Below are 19,969 nucleotides of genomic sequence, written 5' to 3' on the forward strand. Positions count from 1 at the left end.
AACAAATGCTATCCAAATGGATGTTCAGAGAAACCAAAGCCGTTGGATGTTCCAGGTACTGGCAGACAACGAGCTGTTCACAAGACAAATGACACCTTCACAGACAGAATGCAATAAATTAGAGACTCTGGTCATTGTAAAGCAGCGTGTGTTTACTGTTATTGATAAGCAATAAATCACCTGCCCTCCAACAGTTCCTCCCCATAAATCACTTGCAGTGAAGGAAACAGATGGTTCCAGTGTGCAGCCATGAGAGCTGGGACAGGGGCTGGGCGGTGCTGAGCCATGGCCACGTCCACTGCAGGTATTGCACAGGGCAGCAGCAGCTGCAGCTCCTGCACCTGGGGTTCCACTGGGACTGTGGCTGGGTGGGGCCAGGCTGAGCAGCACCGGGTGCTCCCGAGGGCATCCTCACTGCACCTCCCTTGTCAGAACTCAGGACATCCCTCTGGCTGTCCTGGAGTGCCAGGACCCCTGCCAGGGGGCTCAGAGACCCTGGCACAGAGCCCAGGATGTCTGTGGTTTTGGTTATGACCCATGGAAAAAATTACCAACCTTAGATGAGGATCTGCAAGCCACGAAAGTCTAAGTAGAATAATAATTAGTTTGTCATGGGTGAAAAATAGATTTTTGGGGTTTTTAGAATGGGGGTTCAGGGGGCAAGATGGAGGAATCTGGGCATGTCCAGCCTTTCTCCTTCTTCTTCTTGGCCTCCATCTTCTGCTGTGATGTTGGCACTTTTAGACTGGTTTAGAGTAGAAGCTAACATAGGTGAAGAAGTAGAAGCTAACATAGTAGAAGTCTAACATAGGTGATAGGTATTGGGAAGTTATGGTAAATAATGTACATGTAGTTTTTAATATGAAAAGATAACACCACCCTGGAGGCAGGCAGAGTGCCCCTCCCTGACTGTCCTGCTGAGCAGACCTCGGCTGGACAGGAGAAAGAATTTTATAGATAAGAAAAATAAACAACCTTGAGAACGAGAACTGAAGAGCTCTGACTCCTTCCCTGACTGCCAGGCTGGGAAAAGAGACTTTCTAACACATCTTGGGGTCACTCTGAGCAGCAGAAGCCCTGAGACTCCCTGGCCTGGATTCCAGCCCACTGCCATCCCCCCTGGCTGGGTCCTGCCTGACACACACAGCACACTCTGATCTGCAGGTGGCTGTCTACCCATAAAATATAGAATTAAATACATATAAACAAGATACCATGGTCCTGGTGCTCTGGCAGCCTTGCTCTGAAAGAATTCAGCTTTCTATACACTTCAGTTTCCTGCTATCACACCAATACCTAACTTGTCTAACCAGATTCACATTCCCATTTTCACTGCAAACAAACAGCCTCTTGTTCAAGCTGAAGACACCACACACATTAGACCAACACACTTCCCTTTTTTGCTGGTAAAGATACCAGAAGTGGGTTTACTCATTTATTTATTTATTTAAAAAATCTGTTTCCAATGTAAAGTTTTTGAACTACTAAGTAAAATCACAGAAATGAGGATGTGAATAATAACAGAATATCCCAGGTGAGATCACCATAATCAATCACTGTCTCCAGTAAACAGGAAATTTTATTTTTCTTTACTACTTCAAGAAAAATAATTATATCTTCACTCAGGGAAGAGGAAGGTTTGCTTTTATCTACATTATACTTGTAAAAAAAGAAAAATCTAAGCAGTAGCTGTTAAAAGCCCTAGCCAGAAGCTGCTTAGAGACAGAGAAAATATCAGTTTCCTATCAAATAATTATAAATGGACATGCAGTTATTCAGCTATTTGAAGGAGACTGTAGTTGTGATACCTTCTGCAATTTAAGATCTCCAAAAGAGGCAAATATACTTTTGGAAATTGGACTTAATTAAATTTTAAGAGTTTCCTTGATGTTTTGCTTCAACCACTTGTCGGACCACTGACTTGGTGAGCCAGCATCCAACTCCTACAGCTTCCAGCTCCAAGGAGCCCTGGGCAGCTCTCAGGGTAAGCAAACAGAACCAGAGTCCAGTGTGACCCTGTTCACAAGGGTTTTTGGTTGAGGGAAGAGACGAGGATCTGACTCCATGTTTCAGAAGTCTGATTTATTATTTTATGATATATATTATATTAAAACTATACTAAAAGAATAAAAGAAAAGATTTCATCAATAGGTTAGCTAAGAATAGAAAAGGAAGAATGATAACAAAGGCTTGTGTCTCAGACAGAGTCCGAGCCAGTTGGACTGTGATTGGCCATTAATTAGAAACAACCACATGAGACCAATTCCAGATGCACCTGTTGCATTCCACAGCAGCAGATAACCATTGGTTACATTTTGTTCCTGAGGCCTCTCAGCTTCTCAGGAGAAAAAATCCTAAGGAAAGGATTTTCATAAAATGTGTCTGTGACAGGCCAGAGTAAGTGCTGTACAGACACTTCTGATATGAAGATTTCTCATATCAACACTGGTCTGTTTTAAGGAGCTCATTCCACAGAGAAGTCACACATGGGCAGCAAATTGTGGCCTGAGACTTTGGAAGCAGCAGGTGAAACAGCTGGGAAGGGATCAGTAGGTGGGGAAGAGCTGGGTGTGATCCCACAGCTCCTGCAATCATATATATACTGAAGCTCCTTCTCTGACAGGCAGGGTGCAGACCAGAACTGTGCCTGTACCTGGGGGCTCTGCCTGTGCAGCCCTGGTAGAAGTGGCAGCTGATGAGCTCTTGCCTTCTTCCTCCCAATTAGAGGCAATTAACACCTCCTGCTCATCTTTTATTTCCCCCTGGAAAAATTTCCTAAGCCACAGCTCTGCTGCTTGCAGGACAGCCCTCCCCAGCAGCAGCAGAGGAGCAGATGACACTGTGCACTGAGAAGTGATGCAGGCTGCTGGGGAATGCAGGGAAATCACAGCAATCTTTGCTGTCCAAAGGAATTCCCATCAGCAGCCAGGGAGACACAGCTCAGAGGGAGCTGATGGGATGAGCCAGCCCAGAGAATGGCACCCCCAGCACGGACACAGAGCTGAAACAAACACAGGTTCAGCCCCAGCAGGCTGAGGGTGGTGGCACTGTGACCAAAGGCCACGGCAACTGTCACCTTCCACAGGAATGTGACACACTGGCCACGTCTACTGCTTCCACTTCTGCAGAGCCTGACATCCCCCAGGGTATACTGTGGTATTTTCTGGGTCTCCTGGATGAAGGAGGAATTGAGAATCTGACTCCATGTTCTTAGAAGGCATCATATCATATCATATCATATCATAGTATATTATGCTATACTAAAACTATACTAAAGAATAAAGGATATTTACAGAAGGCTTAACAAGAATGATAATGAAAACTTGTGACTCTTATCATATCATATAATATCATATCATAGTATATTATGCTATACTAAAACTATACTAAAGAATAGAGAAAGGATATTTACAGAAGGCTTAACAAGAATGATAATGAAAACTTGTGACTCATATCATATCAATCATATAATATCATATAATATAATATCATATCATAGTATATTATGCTATACTAAAACTATACTAAAGAATAGAGAAAGGATATTTACAGAAGGCTTAACAAGAATGATAATGAAAACTTGTGACTCATATCATATCATATCATAGTATATTATGCTATACTAAAACTATACTAAAGAATAGAGAAAGGATATTTACAGAAGGCTTAACAAGAATGATAATGAAAACTCGTGACTCCTTCCAGAGTCTGACACAGGCTGACCATGATTGCTCATTAAGTAAAAACAATTCACCTGTTGGATAAACAATCTCCAAACCACACTCCAAAGCAGCAAAACACAGGAGAAGCAAATCAGATGATTATTGTTTTCATTTTTCTCTGAGGATTCTCAGCTTCCCAGGAGAAGAAACCCTGGCAAAGGGAATTTCCAGAAAATATGACAGTGACAGTATTGTTAGTTTTCTTTTCCTAAGGACAGAAGCTCTGCTCCAATGTGTTTCTGCTTCAATGAGAGGACCTGTGAATGCAGATCCACTCCATTAAGCCAAGGAGAGAGAAGGATGGACCCATATCAGGGCTGTTGATAATTGCAGGAATGGGAACAGGTCTGACTCACCAAGACCTTGCAGATGCAAGAAAACCAGGGTTTTCCCAAAAGAAGCAGCACACTTCTTAGGAAAGAGAGATGTAAACCATGGTTGTTATCTTCCTTCCCAGCAGGATGGAGAATGCCAGTGCAGAAAAGCAGGAGTGCCTGCAGGGGAATGGCAGTGCCCCCTCCAACAGCCCAGCTGGCTCCTGCTGCTCTGCAGGGCAGCACAGAGAGCAGCTGCAGTTCTGGAGCGTGTCTGCACCAATCCAGCTCCCAACAGGCACCTCACAAGGCAAGGAATGCCTGGCAGATCCACAGGTGCTGGAATCAAAGAAAGCCTTGGAGCAAACAGCTCCAATTCCATCAAGATTTGATGTCCTGCAGCACTCTTGCCCTAATCTCTGTCAGAAGTTCATGTCCTACTTGACTTCACATCCAAAACAAGCCCCCAGGATAGCAAAAATTCACTGATAAATGAAAAAAAATATGACTTAGAATTACAGCAAAACCTGAGCTCAACACTACAGGTATTTTAAAAAACCCACAGCCACATCATGACAGCAAAATTTGAGACTGACTGGGGCCCAAGTGCCACTGATTTTTGCCTGTGGAACCACACTCATGGAATAAAATTGAAAAGGTTTCAGTGCTGTCAAAGCTCCCACAAGCCAGGAGTGGCTGGCACCTGCTAATTTGCTAACAAAACAGGCTTTCAATAAAAGGATTACTGATGTAATACCCAACATTCATGACTGGCTGATCCACAAATATGTGCTACAATGGGTTTGGCAACACTGAGGGCCTTTCAAGCAGGGCCAGAATAAAAACAAGTGATTGTACTTTAACCACAAGTGATATTAGAATACTGACGTGCTCAGAGCAGTTAAAAGGCTTTTAAAATAGGAATAAGTAAAGGATTTGTTGTGTCTAAGGGCAGGAAACACTACACAGCTAATTTTCCTATATGTTACAGTACTACTGAAAGATTAAAGTGAAAAAATGTAGGACATTGTCTAAACAAATCTTCTAGCATTATTAAGTCTGTGCAACAGCATGTGACTAATGTTCACTGGCAAAATCAAATGCAACAACAAAAATTTTGAGATCTGATTATGGCAATTAGGAATTATCCATACAATGCAGCCTGCTTATTATCAGCCTACCCCTGCAGCAATCTCTGCTAGAGTTTGTTATGTTCTTCCTAAAAGCAAGAATTTTTGCCCATAATTAGTATTTTTCTCCCCACGTTAAATAAATCATAACGTTGTTGAAAATATTGTTCACAGTCAAACAGGGCTTAAAGATCCTTGCTCAAACATGAGAGGGAATAAACATTAACAGCATCAAGCACTGAGTAATCATTTAATAACAACTTCTACCTCAGAAATCCAAGGCTGGAAATACTTTTCTGGAAATACTCTGGATTAAAGCCATCTCTGACCACAACCAGAACACTGCCAAGCATCACAGTCAGGAGGAATTTAGGAGTTCATCACCTTTCAGAAGAGGATCTCTGGGTTTTCAGCTCTGCAGTGGTTGGGGTTGACTCAATCTAACCCTCATCTAATGTGACATTGCCATTGTGATATAAATAGTGTCTTATTTGCCTGCTTCAGAACAACAATGTTAGTCAAGAAAAGGTCAAATGGTTTTGCCACAGGCAAAAAAAGAGTAAAAATCTTTTGTAATTTAATATTGCTTTTTTTTTTTGTTTTGGAAGACAGGAGACTCCAGGTGCTAGTCACAGAGGAGGGAGAGGAATACAGAAAAGGAGAGAAGGCAAATTTATCTAGTCTGCAGTAGCAGAAAGCAATAATATTTCAATCATTTCTTAAGGCCCAGAGGAACAAAGATTTACCTGGCATCTCACTGATCTCATCTCTGCTTGGAATGCTGCAAACTATAGAAAAAGGCTGCTCAAACCTGCCTACTTTGGCAATGCAGAAATTATAGCTGCAGGCAGGTACAGAGGTACTGGATACACCTGATTAATGCCTTTTTTTTCGTATTCCACAGTGCTTATTACATTGATGCTTTCAATTAATAAATCATTAATAAACACGACTTTTACCCATAGATAGTCATCAAATCAATCAATTTTTAGCCAAATGGGAAAAATCCATGATTTTAAGTCTTTGACTACATTATACAACGTGAGCTTGCACTAAACCTCAGATAAGGGCAATAAAAACACCCACATTATTTATTAAGGCTGCTTTCAAGCAATTTTCTCATCCTACAGGAAAAAAAGTAGCTCTGTTCCAAAATTTATATGCAAGGCAGGCTGGTACATTGATACACAATTGAACTAGAGAAACACACAGAGCTGGGAAGTGAAATTTCTACAAATTCCTTCACAAAGGTGACCCAAAGGCCAATTAATTGCTCACTTCTATTGCTTCCAGCACAGTGGGAATCTGTGCACATGGCAATACTGCAGTACTAATGGAAATCAGTAAACAGGGTCACACATGGCACAGGAGTTGCTTTTCATGTTCTAAAAAATATTTGTGGGTCCTGCTTGCTGGAAAGGCAGAGAGCTTTGCTTGTGCTGCCCGTGCTGGCTGGGTGCTCCCTGCACCTACAGCTCCCAGGGGAGTGCATCCCACTCAGAGGAAATTCACTGCTAAACTTGTTATCAACCCAGTGAGAAAGTAAAATAATTACAGCAAATTTCCCCCTGGGCCATCCCCTGCAGGCTACAAAAGACTCTGAAGATCCTCTGAAGCAGCCCTTGTCTCCTGGGAAATGCCACTCATTAAAAACCAATTGTTTATCATTCAATTAAGGTACAGCATGAGGTGAATGAGATAAATGAAGTATCTGTGTGTTGGGCCCAAGCCCTGTGAGACACAGGCAGCTTGAGGGTTATTTTTGCACAAACCACATTTATGCAGTGGCTTTATGCCTTGAGACCAAAGATAACAAAGATAAGAGTGCAAAGGGCTAGGAGGGAGGGAATGCAGGAGGTCCCCTCAGCTATTCTTTGCAGCCTGAGCAAGAAAATAAGAAAAGCAGGAGCAAAGACAACAAAATAACAGCAGTAAATCTATACAATCTACAGAAAGGGAAAGAAAAGCTCCAGCTGTTATTCCAGCCTTGAAGGGAGGCATCTCCTCGAGTTGTGAACAGCAGAGGGAATTTGCTTTGCACAGTTTGGGGAGTGAGTATCACCAGCTACTGCCAGAGTGACAGCCTGAACCACTGAAAAGGCAAAAAGTGGAAGATCACTGTAGAAAAATGAGGAGAGAACAATGCCCAGTATCTCCTGGCTTTCTGAAATCAAACATGAAATTTTACATCCTCAAACATACACACACACAAAAATTTAAATCAAATTTATGAATAACAGGTCTTTCTTTAAACTTCTGAAAAGTTCCTGAAACTTCTGAGCACGTCAGCCTTAGGAAGGAAGAATGAAAATAAGGATTTGAAAAGAGAAATGAAGACAAGCTTGATGTTTGTATAATAAAACAAAAACCAGTGCCAAAGCTTGAGAAAAACAAGGAAATTTAATAGTTCTAATGCTGTTCTTTGTCAAACACTAGACACTGAGGATTTGCATTTTCCAACTGCCATCTGGAATTATTTTTTTTTAATTTTAAATGCATAATGGGGAAGTAAAGCAAGACAGCTTATACCTTCATGTCCTCAGGCTTTTTTGTTCCTTTGTTTGCTTTTAAACAAGGAACATTTACAGATAATGACTGGCTGTGATTACTGAGAAATACATAAAGAAAACCAGTTTTTCAAAATGCCCCATCCAAATGCATTAGCAATTAGAACCTCCTCAAGTTTCCATTAGTCTGTCAAAACAAGAAATAATCTCATGGCAGCTGACTAAAATTCTTCAAGATTGTCACATTGATTGAATTTCAAAGTATAGACTTACAAATTCGTAGTCTCCATCCTGTGGTACTTTCCAATCAGATGAATTTTTTGTCTGGCCAGAAACATTCTTCCCAAAGCTATTGATTTGATTCTCCTTCTCTTTCTGTTCAAAGTATTCAAGGAATGATGGTCTGGCTGGCTGCATTGTTTCATCCCTCCCTGGAAATATTAAAAATAAGAAAAAAAAAGAGTTGTTTTGAAAAATACAATTTTGGTTATACAGCCCTACATCATACCCAGAAGTGATTTTATTTTTTTAGCACACACTAAATCACACAGTACTGCTAAAGCACTTGCTAAAATACTATTTTCCAGCAGCTTTTCCATCATAAAACTGACGGCAGAGAGGGAAAAGTGGAGAAGGAGAGCTGAGAGCCCAGCACAGAAGTGATTACAGTGCTGGGGGCCTTGGCCTCTAGACCTGCAATCCATCCCTGCCAGAACACTCAGGTAACCAAGTCCATGGCCTGAGAGGCAGAACTGAGCAGCTGCTGGCCACACAGGCTGGGCTCCTCCATCCCTGCCAGGATGCACTGCAAAGGAAGCAAGCTTCAAAAATAAACAGAGCTGTTCTACAAGAAACTCACCTTTACATTTGTGAACAGAACAGGACAAAAATGAGGCTTTCAAAGACCACAAACAGCTTATAAATACCACAAAATTTGCCTTGGGTAGAGGCAGTCAACTTTTCTATATTGTTTGGGTGGAAAGGCTTATTTAGCTTTCAAAATTTGGGGTTTTTTTTTATTTTTATAAATAGTCAGTAGGTGTTCAAGTTTATTGCCGTAGTTTTTGTAAATTAGCTCTTCTGAACCAACTTTCTTAGTGGAAGAAATGCTTAGACTTGGACTCAAACAAGCCAGCTATACAGATTAACCATTCAATTCTAGGCTGTAATTAAGAAACTTGGGGTAACAAGAAATGGAAGGATGGCTTCATTTGTAGGGTGATGACAACACAATAAGGAAGGAAGTGATGAAATACGAGAGGATGGAAAGGCTAATTCCCAACACAGACAGCAACAAAAAAAGCCAAAACAGGAAGAAAACATGAAATTTAACTTCACACCAAGTCAAGGTTACAAGGCTTCCAGCATCTCCAAGGGAAGATTTCTTCAGCAGTGCAACCAGTCCAGCCCCAGATGCTGCCCAGGCTGTGCACACTTCAACTGGGCTGCCCTGAGTTTCAGCACAGCTAATTCCTAAAGAGTCTCACCCAAACTAAGAGGCAGCAAATGTGCTTCAGCAGGGCTGCAGCACAGGACCATGAGAGCTGCAGGCACAGCTGAAGGCTGCTCACAGCTCAGTGCCACTGCCCTGCTCCTGCAATCCCCAAAAGCTGTGAGCAGCACGGAAGCAAGCACTGTAACCCACTGAATGCTTCTGTTCTGTAACACAAGGTTCTCTAGAATAAGTTACTCATACTTGAAACATATGTTTGAGGTGATGCAGAAACCATAATTTTCAGAAAGCAGGATCAGGACTGGAGTTAGCAGAAAATGGCATCAGAACAGCCTGAAGTCTGGAGTGCAGAAATAAGTTCAGTGCTGAATGCCATACGTTTGAAATAAATATAATCTGTCAGGCAGGCAACCAACCAAGAGTTTAGAGCTTCAAACAGGCACACAGGGGATGTCCTGTGATGGGTTGGCAAGGTCTGTGTAATGCAGAGACTCTCCCACAAGAGTCTGTACAGAAGGCAGGCTGTCACAAAACAGTCCTCTCTGAGGACATTCAGCAGCGCTTTCCTCTTGAAAAAATATTAGCTGCTCTGGAAACTCATTAAGATTTAATCACAGAATATTATGCTTGCATATAAAATTGCCACCCAGTGATCCAGAACTTCCCTGGCAGACTCTGTCTGAACCTCAGAGAAGTGGATGAAGTCCCTGGTCAGCTACAAGATATTCTAGGAAATTATTTGTCTATAGGCATGTTAAATGCAGAACAAATTTCTACAAAGTATGAGAAATCTTGGCAGGATATTTGGGTTGTGATACTGAGAGAAGTGTGGTTCTGCACAGCCTAAATGTCATGATGCATTTTGAAAAAGCCCTGCATCTTTCTGCCTCTCCAGGGCCAGCTAAAAGCTCAAGCATGAACTGAAGTGCTGATACTTTTGGACCATGACAACTGGAGCAAAGACAATTTATTATACCCCTGGCAGTAGTTCCCCTTTTTTAAAAAAACAAAACTAAAGAACTCATCATACATAATTAGATCAGGAAAGACACCTTCAGACCAGCAGCATGAAGGTCAGGCAGAGAACACGTCTGCAAAGTGGAGAACAGCTTTGCTGTTGGGAATAATTACTGAAATACAATCACAATCCAATTACTGCTGAGTGATAAAACATTTATTTAGAATGAAGTAAACACACCCCTTGTACCCTGCTGCAGCTCAGCCTGCTTGAAGCAGGAGGTAAGTTATTATGGACAATCATGGCAATGTCTAACACCAACTAATTTTGCAGAAAGAGAGGAATTCATAACTAGTCAGGCTAATCTATACACAGCTCACTGATAGCCAGCCTGAGTCTCAATAATTAAGACTTCCTAGGGGGAGAAAAAGAGAAAATCTAAATCATGTTTGTATTTTGTTTTGAAGATCACTGTTTGCAGCAGAAGAGACTGTGAAAGCAAATGTTTCACTCCAGTGACATTGGCTTATTCAGTTCTTGTCTACTTACTTTCTAAAAAACTAAAAAACTATTCACTCAAACCAGAGCTTAATTCAGGGTGTCAGTTAAAATAACCACGCTCATTTCCTCACATCTTGTGTTTTACCAAGAACTGCAGCACTTGCACTGGGCAGAAGAGATTTGCAGAGTCCCACGTCTGCAGTGTGCCCAGGTCCCACGGGAGGGCATCCCTTCCCTCCAGCATGCCAGCTGCACCACTCAGCTCAGGGCTGTCGGTGACAAAAGGAAGAACAGGGAAAATTATGGACCTATACAAGATTTTCTTGCTGCCCTTGATGTCCCTGGCCATACTTAATTCTGTCAGGGGTTCAGCATTCCTAACGTGATCCCTGGCTGCTTGGACAATCTATGTGAATTTCCCCCATGCTACCTGTCCTTGCTTTTACTCTCTGTAAGGGTAAGCAAGGCTGCAGGCTTCCTTTTTGTGGCTGAGTTTGTCCAGGAGATCCTTGTTCATCCATGCAGTCCTCGTGGCATTTTTGCCTGACTTTCCCATTGTCAGGATGCATTGCTCCCGAGCTTGGAGGAAGTTAGCCTGGGATGTTTGAACCAGCTTTTTGGGCTCCTTGTCCCTCCATGACTTTATTCCATGATAATCTACCAAGCTTATTCCTGAAGAAGCCAAAATCTGCTCTCCTGAAGTGCAGGGCAATGAAGTTTCTGTGGGATCTCCCAGTGAGAGGACGAGGGGAAATGAACTGCTGCAAAGGGTAACTGGGCTGGGCTGAACAAAAGGAAGGAAGTTTCACAGCAAGGATGGTTGTGCAACAGAATGGGACTGGGGCGACTTTCAAGGCCTCAAGCAACCAGATCTGACTTTGCACTTGTCCCATTCCAGGGACAACTGCACACAGGGAATCAGCCTGATGAGCACCAGAGCTCCCTGCCCACCCAAGTGCTTTTGTGGCACATGCTCTTCACACCCACCATCAGACACCTCTCACCCTACAGCCACCTTAGGCCTTGCAAACACAAGCAACATTTAGTCACCAATTTAAATACATTTAGTCACCAATTTAAGTACATTTAGTCATCAATTTTAGTACATTTCCACACGTCAACACATAACACTGTGTCTTAGTGCTTCTTTGTTTTTTAACTGATATAAAGCAGAGATTGCTAACTGACAAAAAAATGGGGGAAAAAAGAGATGGCAATATAAAAGGAGAAATAGCTGTGATGCAGATCTAAGATATCTGAAATTTTAGTTGCTGCTATGATCTCTGTAGGGGTGTGGATGCAGCAAGATGGACAGAAACGCTCCTGGAGACAGAAAGACATTACACCAAATCAATTATCATCCCAGCACAACTGAACTTCTTTTCATCAATCTTAGCACTTAGCAGCAGTGTCATCTTTCCAAAGATGACCTGCTATTAATTCAACACAAGAGTCACACCACTGTATCTTTAAAATTTTGGTAACAGGCAGCCAAAGACCAAAATCGATCCCTGCTATTTGCAGAAGCAGATGCTGCTGAAAGATGACACCGCACCAAACGTGTCCGTGCCAAAAAGCATTTAACTTCCTAATTTTATAGGGTTAGGCTAAAATATGAGCATTTGACAGAAAGTGAGATCACAACTGTGGTGGAGAAGAGCCTTTTATGAGAAGGTCACCCCGTGGTGACAAGAAAGGCTTCACTGTTGCATCTATTTTGGAATCTAAAGAGTTGCTTCTAAGGATGAGCCATGAGAGCTCCCTGGAGCCATTAAAGGTCTATCATTTAGATATGCAGTCATTTTTTAGGAGCTATATTAATTACACAAATGGAACACCACAGCTCTGCTGGGGCTGGTCCAACTGACTGCAGAATTGCAGGTTCAGAGTGGCTGTGCAGAGCAGGGAGGGCTGCTCAGAGCTGCATTCTGTGATGAGGAGCAGAAACCCACCATGGAAAACTCACAGGTGTGGGCTGGTTTTAAAGTCATGCTTAAGAAGTATAAAAACACCAGTACTATTGTGTATGAGAACAGAAAAAGGTGTGAAACTAGAGGGTCCAAAGGTAGAGAATGCTCTAAGTTGTGCACAACAAATATCCCTGTAAACTTGAATTTCTGTGTTATCCTTCAGCACTGGAAAGCAATGTCCAACTCCACGTGGCAAGGTCCCTCTCCAAGCACAAACAGCCCAAACACAAGTGACAGGTACAGGCAGGGCTCTGCAAGAAGCCAGCACTTGGATCCCCTCCTCTGCCAGGCTACAGCAAGGACAACTTGTAAGGAAAAAACTGAACAACAGTCCACTCCTTTCCAAAAATGCCACCTGTCTGAATAGTTGAGGGAATGGAATGGGTCAGTCTTAGATGCTGGCTGCAGCATACAAACCACCTCACATGAAGCAAAAGATGACAAAGGAGGTGTGGAGAGCCTCCAAGTCATTTGCATTTCCATATGATGCTGCAGAGAAAGGAGAATGATAAAGAAGAAACAGCCCAGTCAATCAAACCAGCAACAGATTTACTTTTCATACACAGCAGTAAAGAATATCCATGGAACCAGATCACTTGTTATCATCTAGCCCCAGAAATAAAAAGACTCATTTTGTTGATTTTGCCAAATTAGCTCTCACAATTGAAAATTTTCAGAAGCTTACAAGCTTCAAAGGATGCTTTCAAAAAGAAAGGGAGATTTACAAAGGCCTTCTATCTATCTGAACAAGCTTGCTGAGCAATGAAACTAAAATTTCTGCTTTTCTCTAGAATTATTCTTCTCTACTCAAACTTGACATCAGAAGAATCCTTGGTTTATTATTCTTTCCTCTTGAAAGGGATTGCTAAGGTCTACCTGGGGTGAATATTCTGGAGTTACAAAGCTTGTCATGAGAGGGAGAGTAAGAGAACCTCAGGAACACATTTTGTGTGCACTTTACTCAAGGCAGCTTATATAGTTAAGACTTAAAAACTTGTTCTTGAAGTCACAATGATTAGATTTCCTCCCTGTACCACAAAAATTGGAGCTGGAGTTATGGCTGGGCACAGTCAGGAGATAATGCTACAAATTAATTTACAATGAAGCTGGCATAAATCAGCAACAATTAAGTGATCAACTAAGTGATTAGTGATTTCCAGCTAAGACATGATCCTTGGTATATGTATGTGCATTTGTCAAAAATTCAGAGGCTGCAACCTCTACTAAGCCTTAGCCCTCACTAGTCTCAGTAAGCTGCTGCTTTATATTCAATTATGTAACTTTGAGACTGAAAATACATACTTAGGATGCACAGAAAAGTGCCTGATGGTCATGTGTAAGCAACACTTCATTAATATTAAATTTCAAATGGAACTGCAGTTTTCTTTGCTTTGGGCTATTTTTTAGAGATCACAGATGAACTTTAGCAGCTGGACAGCATAATTTGTACAGTCTGAAGAGGACTGAGTCATTTTAAGCAGCAGAGCAGAGAGATGTCAAATTATTCAACCAGAGCAAAAATTGCTCCATCGTTAATAAGTTCATCCCATGGCAAGAGGAGCTGAAATTTCCACGCATTAAAAGCAGAACACGTAACACCTTTTATCTCTTTATGAGGACAAGTCTCCCCATAATTATGGCCTATCTCAAATTAAATCAAACCAAAACACTCCCAACAGCTTCTGCTATTAATAAGAAACTCCTAAATGAACATAAAAATCAACCTATGAATGAATAAGGTGTGAAAGTCATCTAAGGAGAAGAGCACCAACACTTACCCAAAGCTGCAACATCTATAGTGAGAACCCTTCCAAAAATAGGGGAGGAAATCCTCACAGTAATTGAAGGTGCTTAAGGTCAGGTTACCTCCTTTCATGTCTCCCCTGCTTTAAATCTCAGACATGATTATAAATACAGAGCAGCTTTCTCCCTCCATCACAATTTTCAGTGGCCAGCTCACGTCTTTCACCTCATTAGCCTGAATTGCTAATTCAGTCCAGCAGCCACTGCACGTGACAGGCAGTGAGATGTGAAGGTGCATCCACAAAAAGTGAACATTTCCTATTCTGCATCCTCTGGCTCAGCTCCTCATAAATCTTCATGAGAAACACCCTCATCAGCAGGGATGTAGGCTTCACATCCAGCACCTGTGGGTAACAGCTCAGGCTCCCCAGATGGCACAGAACCAAGTAAGCACTTCCTAACTCCCTTTCTATTCATAAGCCAGAAACTCATTTGCTTATCTAGAGAGAACAGAAAACAACATTGCAATGAACATTTTTTTCCCCCTGAAGCTTGAAAATCTGCTGGCAGAAACAAATTTGGTTTTGAACCTCTGCAATGAAGGAATTTAAGAATTTACACTTTTTCTTATTCCTGCTTAGGAGTAAGGCTTTCTCCAGGATTTATTTTGATCCAGTAGGGAATAAGTTTATTCTTAGAAGAGACAGGTAGGCTGCAGTTTGCCTGTATGTGCAAATGCATGAATGTGCATGGGACAGAGATGTACTTAGTAGGTGATTTACTACTACTCTGTCTCTTGGTTGAGTCTCCTGAAGCACACTGCCTCCTGTACAGTGCTCAGGACCCTGTTAATCACATCTCCCATCTTCTCCAAGAAAAATGCTTCTGTCCAGAAAAAAAAATAAAAATCCCCTACTTTCTAATTAAATACAGGAGTGCTCAATAATAAACTGTTAAAACCAGCAAAAATAGCTCTGTTAAACACATACATCCTTTCTCCAATTTCAGTATCTCTGACACTGAGATAAACAGGTAATAAACTTTGTCATGGCAATGAAGCTTTGTCAAATGTGCAGGACAACCAAAGGTGGACGAGCATCCCCCTTAGATCCTGGATTAACTTCCCTTCATTCTCCAGCCTGCCCAGAGCCAATATTTCAATGACTCGGGCCAGTGTTCCAAAAGAAAAACAAAACACACAACAAAAACCCCACAACAAAATGACAGCACACACAACACCTCCCATCCCTAAGAAATGCTGTCTTCATGTTCACACTGCTTAATACTCTTAAACAAATTTTGCTGGCCACTGCTTATGTCAAGCTTGCCAGCAAGGCTGCTATTAAAGTCAACAAGCAAGAGGAACATTTCTCTGTGCAGATTTGTATTCTCCACACCCCAAGAGTGGCAGTAGGATGATTCTTACAGCTCGAGAACAATTTAATCAATGTAGGAGTTGGTATAAGCAGCATGTTATTTAAATGCATTATAATGCTGGGAGTGTTTTATGGTTCAATTATGACTAAATGGACCAATTTGCTTTAAACACAGAACTGCACCACTGGACATTAATAACACTAAGTAGTGGGAAGCTGCTGCAAAGAGCTGTTGTTGTCCATGGAGAAAAGCAGAGGCAAAACCAAGAGCCTTTGGTCAGTATCTCTGACACACACATGATGGAAATCCTGACAAATGTGGAGTTATTCTCCACAGTAGCTGCATGAGCAATTTGGATAAAGTGCCACTGCACTTTTCTGGACAACTAATGATATTATGCTACCTCAGCTATACATCAGTAATACTTCAGTCAATTACAATATTAATGCAATCACATAATCCTCCTGCCACCCATTCTCATTCTGCTGCTCACACTGCAGGTTTTACAGCCATTGCTTTATGTGAAAAATCTCAGGTTAATTCACGGGGAAAAAATGTTTCCTGAGTCTTGGCAGAAACATTTCTCTGGCTCAGGTTTAAGTGTCACCCACTGGATGTCTCACACAGCCACCAAGATGACAAGCTTACTCTGAATCATTTTTCAAATAGGAAATTGCCAAGTTTGCATCTTAGCTCATTTAATTTGCTAATGAAGCCCAATTCCCCCTCAAAAGGGGAAATACTTTTTTAAAATGACACAACCATGCTTAGTGTGGGCATGGTAAAAGCACAACAAAACCCAAGCCACTTCAAACTGTGTAAGAATGAAGCCTGGATTTTTTTTATTTTGAACATTTACAGACTCTAAAGAATTTTCACCAGCACATTACATTATCAAGGTAGAGACAACAGTGTTATTAAAGCTTCTGGTTTATTTCTGCACCAGACCCTGTAGTGAATGTGTGCCTCATGAAGAAGAACCCCACAGCCACAATCCTTCCCCTGTCTCCAGATTCCTCATTCACCTCAACCCAAACCCCAGACAGCCCAACTCACGCTGCTGCTGGCAGTTCTGCATTCTCCAATGTAATTCACCAATTATTTGATGCTTAAACAAGCAAGATGTATTTTAACAGAGAAAATAGGGCAGACTATAGTACTAGACAAACTAGATCCAATTTCACTTGGATCTGATTGTATTGCGGTGTTCAAGGAAGGCAACATTATAATAAAATTATGTTCCACTCTTTAAATCAAAGAGACAAATTCATGCCAAGATTCCACTATCTAAACAAGTACAGCAAGTAAAGCAGAAAAAGCAAGAGTAAAAGCACAAAGAATAAAAAATGCTTCACTGTTTACTAGCACTATATATTCTCCAATAGAAAAAATTAAAAAAGGACATTTGCAGACATATTAACAGCCCAAAAGTTATTCCAGCTCTCAAGCACAATGGAAATGCCTGTTATTACAAATCATTGCTCATCTATAGTTCTCCAGCTACATTTAAAGTTTTCCTGGAATAGTTTAACTGCAATCCATAACTAATCTTTCAGCAATCGATTTCGAAGTAAAATGTGTCGCAGCACAATTTAGTACCTGCAGTCTCAGGCAATCACTTGAGTGCTTTCACAATGTGTAACAGAATGTCACAGTGACATTTTTAATGATGCCTGACTATTTATATTGAGTGCCCAGAATAAAGCCAAGCAAACGAAAGAATTTAAGCAAACACAATTACAGCTCAATTGACTGCAAAACAAAACTTCTCCCCCAATGTAAAATACTGGAATTTAAGATTCCTCTGAGCCTAAAAAGTCACAAACTGATTTATGCAAGAATCACTTTCAAGTCTACTGGAAGTTGTTTTTACTTTCAAGGCTATTGGAAGTTGTTTGCCAGAGATTTCTAAGACAATCCTATCTATAAAACACTGAAATACAACACTTTACACACTTTTTACATTAAAAAGAAATACAACCAAACAAAAAACTCGTTAAGACACAGATTTATACTTTTTAATTAGAAAGAAGGGCTAGAACACAACTTCAGAAACCTACAGTTAAAAAGCCCAGGACACCTAGGGAAGCTATAATGCCGTGTAAAAAAACAAACCAGAAGTTTTTTTATTGACTTAAAAATAGGTTCTATTGTGAGTCATAAGACAAACTGCCAAAAAAAAATTATAGGTGCCTTTAAAAATATGATTCGATGAAGCTCCTTAAAACTCAGTTGTCCTCAAACAGCATTATTATATTTATATTTAAGATTACAAAAAAGCACTTTCTCCAGAGGGTTCTGCAGCAGGCTGATGAGCTTTAGGGCTAAATGCATTTAACTGAATGTTATGAATATGTAAATGGCAAGCTGAAAAATGGAGCTGCAGGGAATCCTCACAAAGGGCAAGCTGCTCAGAGACACTGCCTTGCATCCCCAAAACAAACTGAGAAGTGCTCTGTGCAGCAGCCAGCATTTCAGAGTTACACCACCAGAGGAGGAGAAAAGGGTGTTAAGATAAGGTTATCATTATCATTAACATCAGATTTGCTGGAATGGAGCTACAAACAGGCAAAATGCAGAATAAATGGACTGAGCAGGCATCACTGTGTGAAGCCCATGGCATGGAAGTGGTCCCAGTGCCAGCCACCACCTCCAGGGCTGCTGCCACACACCTGGCTCTGGACACCTTGCACAGCAGCAGCTGAGGAGCAGGGAGCTCTTAAGGAGCCTGAAGTCTCAGGAGGGTTTAAAGTAAACCTGCACTTTGCAGTCACGGAGCTCTGGTGGTGTCAGAGCCTGGTGTGGAGCTCCCTCTGGAGGGGAGAGCCTGCCCTGTGCTAAAGGCATCGCTGCATCCCTGAAACTCCCTCTGCTCAAAACCTGAGCGTGTCCTTGCTAAAGAGAGACTCTCAAAGGCATCTCCTCAAGCCTCTGAACACCACTTCACACGCAGCACCAGGTGCTTTTGAGATACAAGCACTGCAGCCTTAAAAAGATAGTGAGAAGATAAGCACATGTCAAACGTGGACGATAAATTCAAGAGGTGCTTTACTGCCACAGTGCAGGAGCACCAGACAGCAAAACCTCTGATACTGTGAGCCATGAAATGGAACAATAATACACACTGAGGATGAGAAACTATCAGTGCTGGCTGTTAGTAAAGAAACTGCAGCTTCCCCAGGTTTATTGAATACCATTGAAATGTCCCTTTCTTTGGATGCCATTTTTGCTGCATCCATCTCCTTGCTAGACCAACATTGTTCCACCACACCATTGTCTTTGCTGCCCCAAGCTGCTACATGGACTGACACCTCTGGGTTTTAATGTGATGAATCATGTTTATCAAAGTTTGGAAAAATCTTTAAAGGGATTCTGCTGAAATGTCCCTCTCAAACCCAACATTGTTTCACAAGCTTCAAAGGGCCCTGACAGGGAAGAAGCTTTCAGCACAGATATTCCTGAGGAAAGGATTCTTCCAAACTCCTGTGAAGAACAGCTAAAGGCTCAATACCAGATGGCCAAGGAAGCCTTTGGAAGCAGTGCCAGAGCCAAAAGAACAAGCCTTGCATGTGGTGATCACACTTGAGTGTTGCTAAGCCCTCAGTCAGCACTTTCTCCAGTCCTTGAGCAAACAAACATCCAGGCTGGCCATCGAGTCATCCCTGACTGCCTCTGCCTCAGGACTGGGAGGTTAACAAACCAGTGGAATGGATTTCTGTGAGAATCCACAATTCAGAAAAATTCCTTTTCTTGTAGTCATACTTTTCTACTTCCTGCCATTTCTTTAATCAAAGAAATATTTTCAACCTTTTTCCAGCTCAAGCTGTAAGACTATCAGTCACAATTTTACATCTTACAACCTCTGACAAGGCTTGTGGCTTTAGTAAGCTCTCCTGTTTTAGGGCAGCATGGATTTCAACTCAAATGTCTAAAACAGCAACACAGCTCACTGGGCTGTCCTCAGTGACTGCAGTAACACAAAAGAAGAGCAGCACTCCAGAGAGATGCCAACCCCTCCCACTGCATGTCCTGATGTGATGAAGCCTTCAATATATTTGTCATTTCATAAATCTGTCTCTTCATTGAATGCACCACTCCTAAAACAGACTTTCTGCTTTCAGAGCCAGGTTACAGCCAGATCATCATCTAAAGCAACAAACACCTTGTGATTAACCCCTTGTTAGAGTCCCCTCTACATTCTGTGAAAAATACAAGACCAGCAAAATAGAACTGACAAAAAAAAAAACCCCCAGATTACTACCAAGAATCAGATCTCATTTGATTAACACAAAAG

The 19,969-nt window shown here is 41.6% G+C and overlaps 1 protein-coding gene across 2 annotated transcripts in view; it reads right to left on the reverse strand.

Moving 5' to 3' along the window:
• STK4 (serine/threonine kinase 4) overlaps nucleotides 1–19,969 on the reverse strand; it is a 49,274-nt gene that overhangs the window by 17,391 nt on the left and 11,914 nt on the right. For both annotated transcript variants that reach the window (XM_071446537.1, XM_071446536.1), the window contains one exon: nucleotides 7,947–8,104. In XM_071446537.1, coding sequence (XP_071302638.1) covers nucleotides 7,947–8,104 — 158 coding nt within the window. The remainder of the gene's footprint in view (nucleotides 1–7,946; nucleotides 8,105–19,969) is intronic.

Source organism: Agelaius tricolor, unplaced genomic scaffold, assembly GCF_023055355.1.
Source record: "Agelaius tricolor isolate 1412-34295 unplaced genomic scaffold, bAgeTri1.0.p SCAF_23, whole genome shotgun sequence".
Taxonomy (NCBI): Eukaryota; Metazoa; Chordata; class Aves; order Passeriformes; family Icteridae; genus Agelaius; species Agelaius tricolor.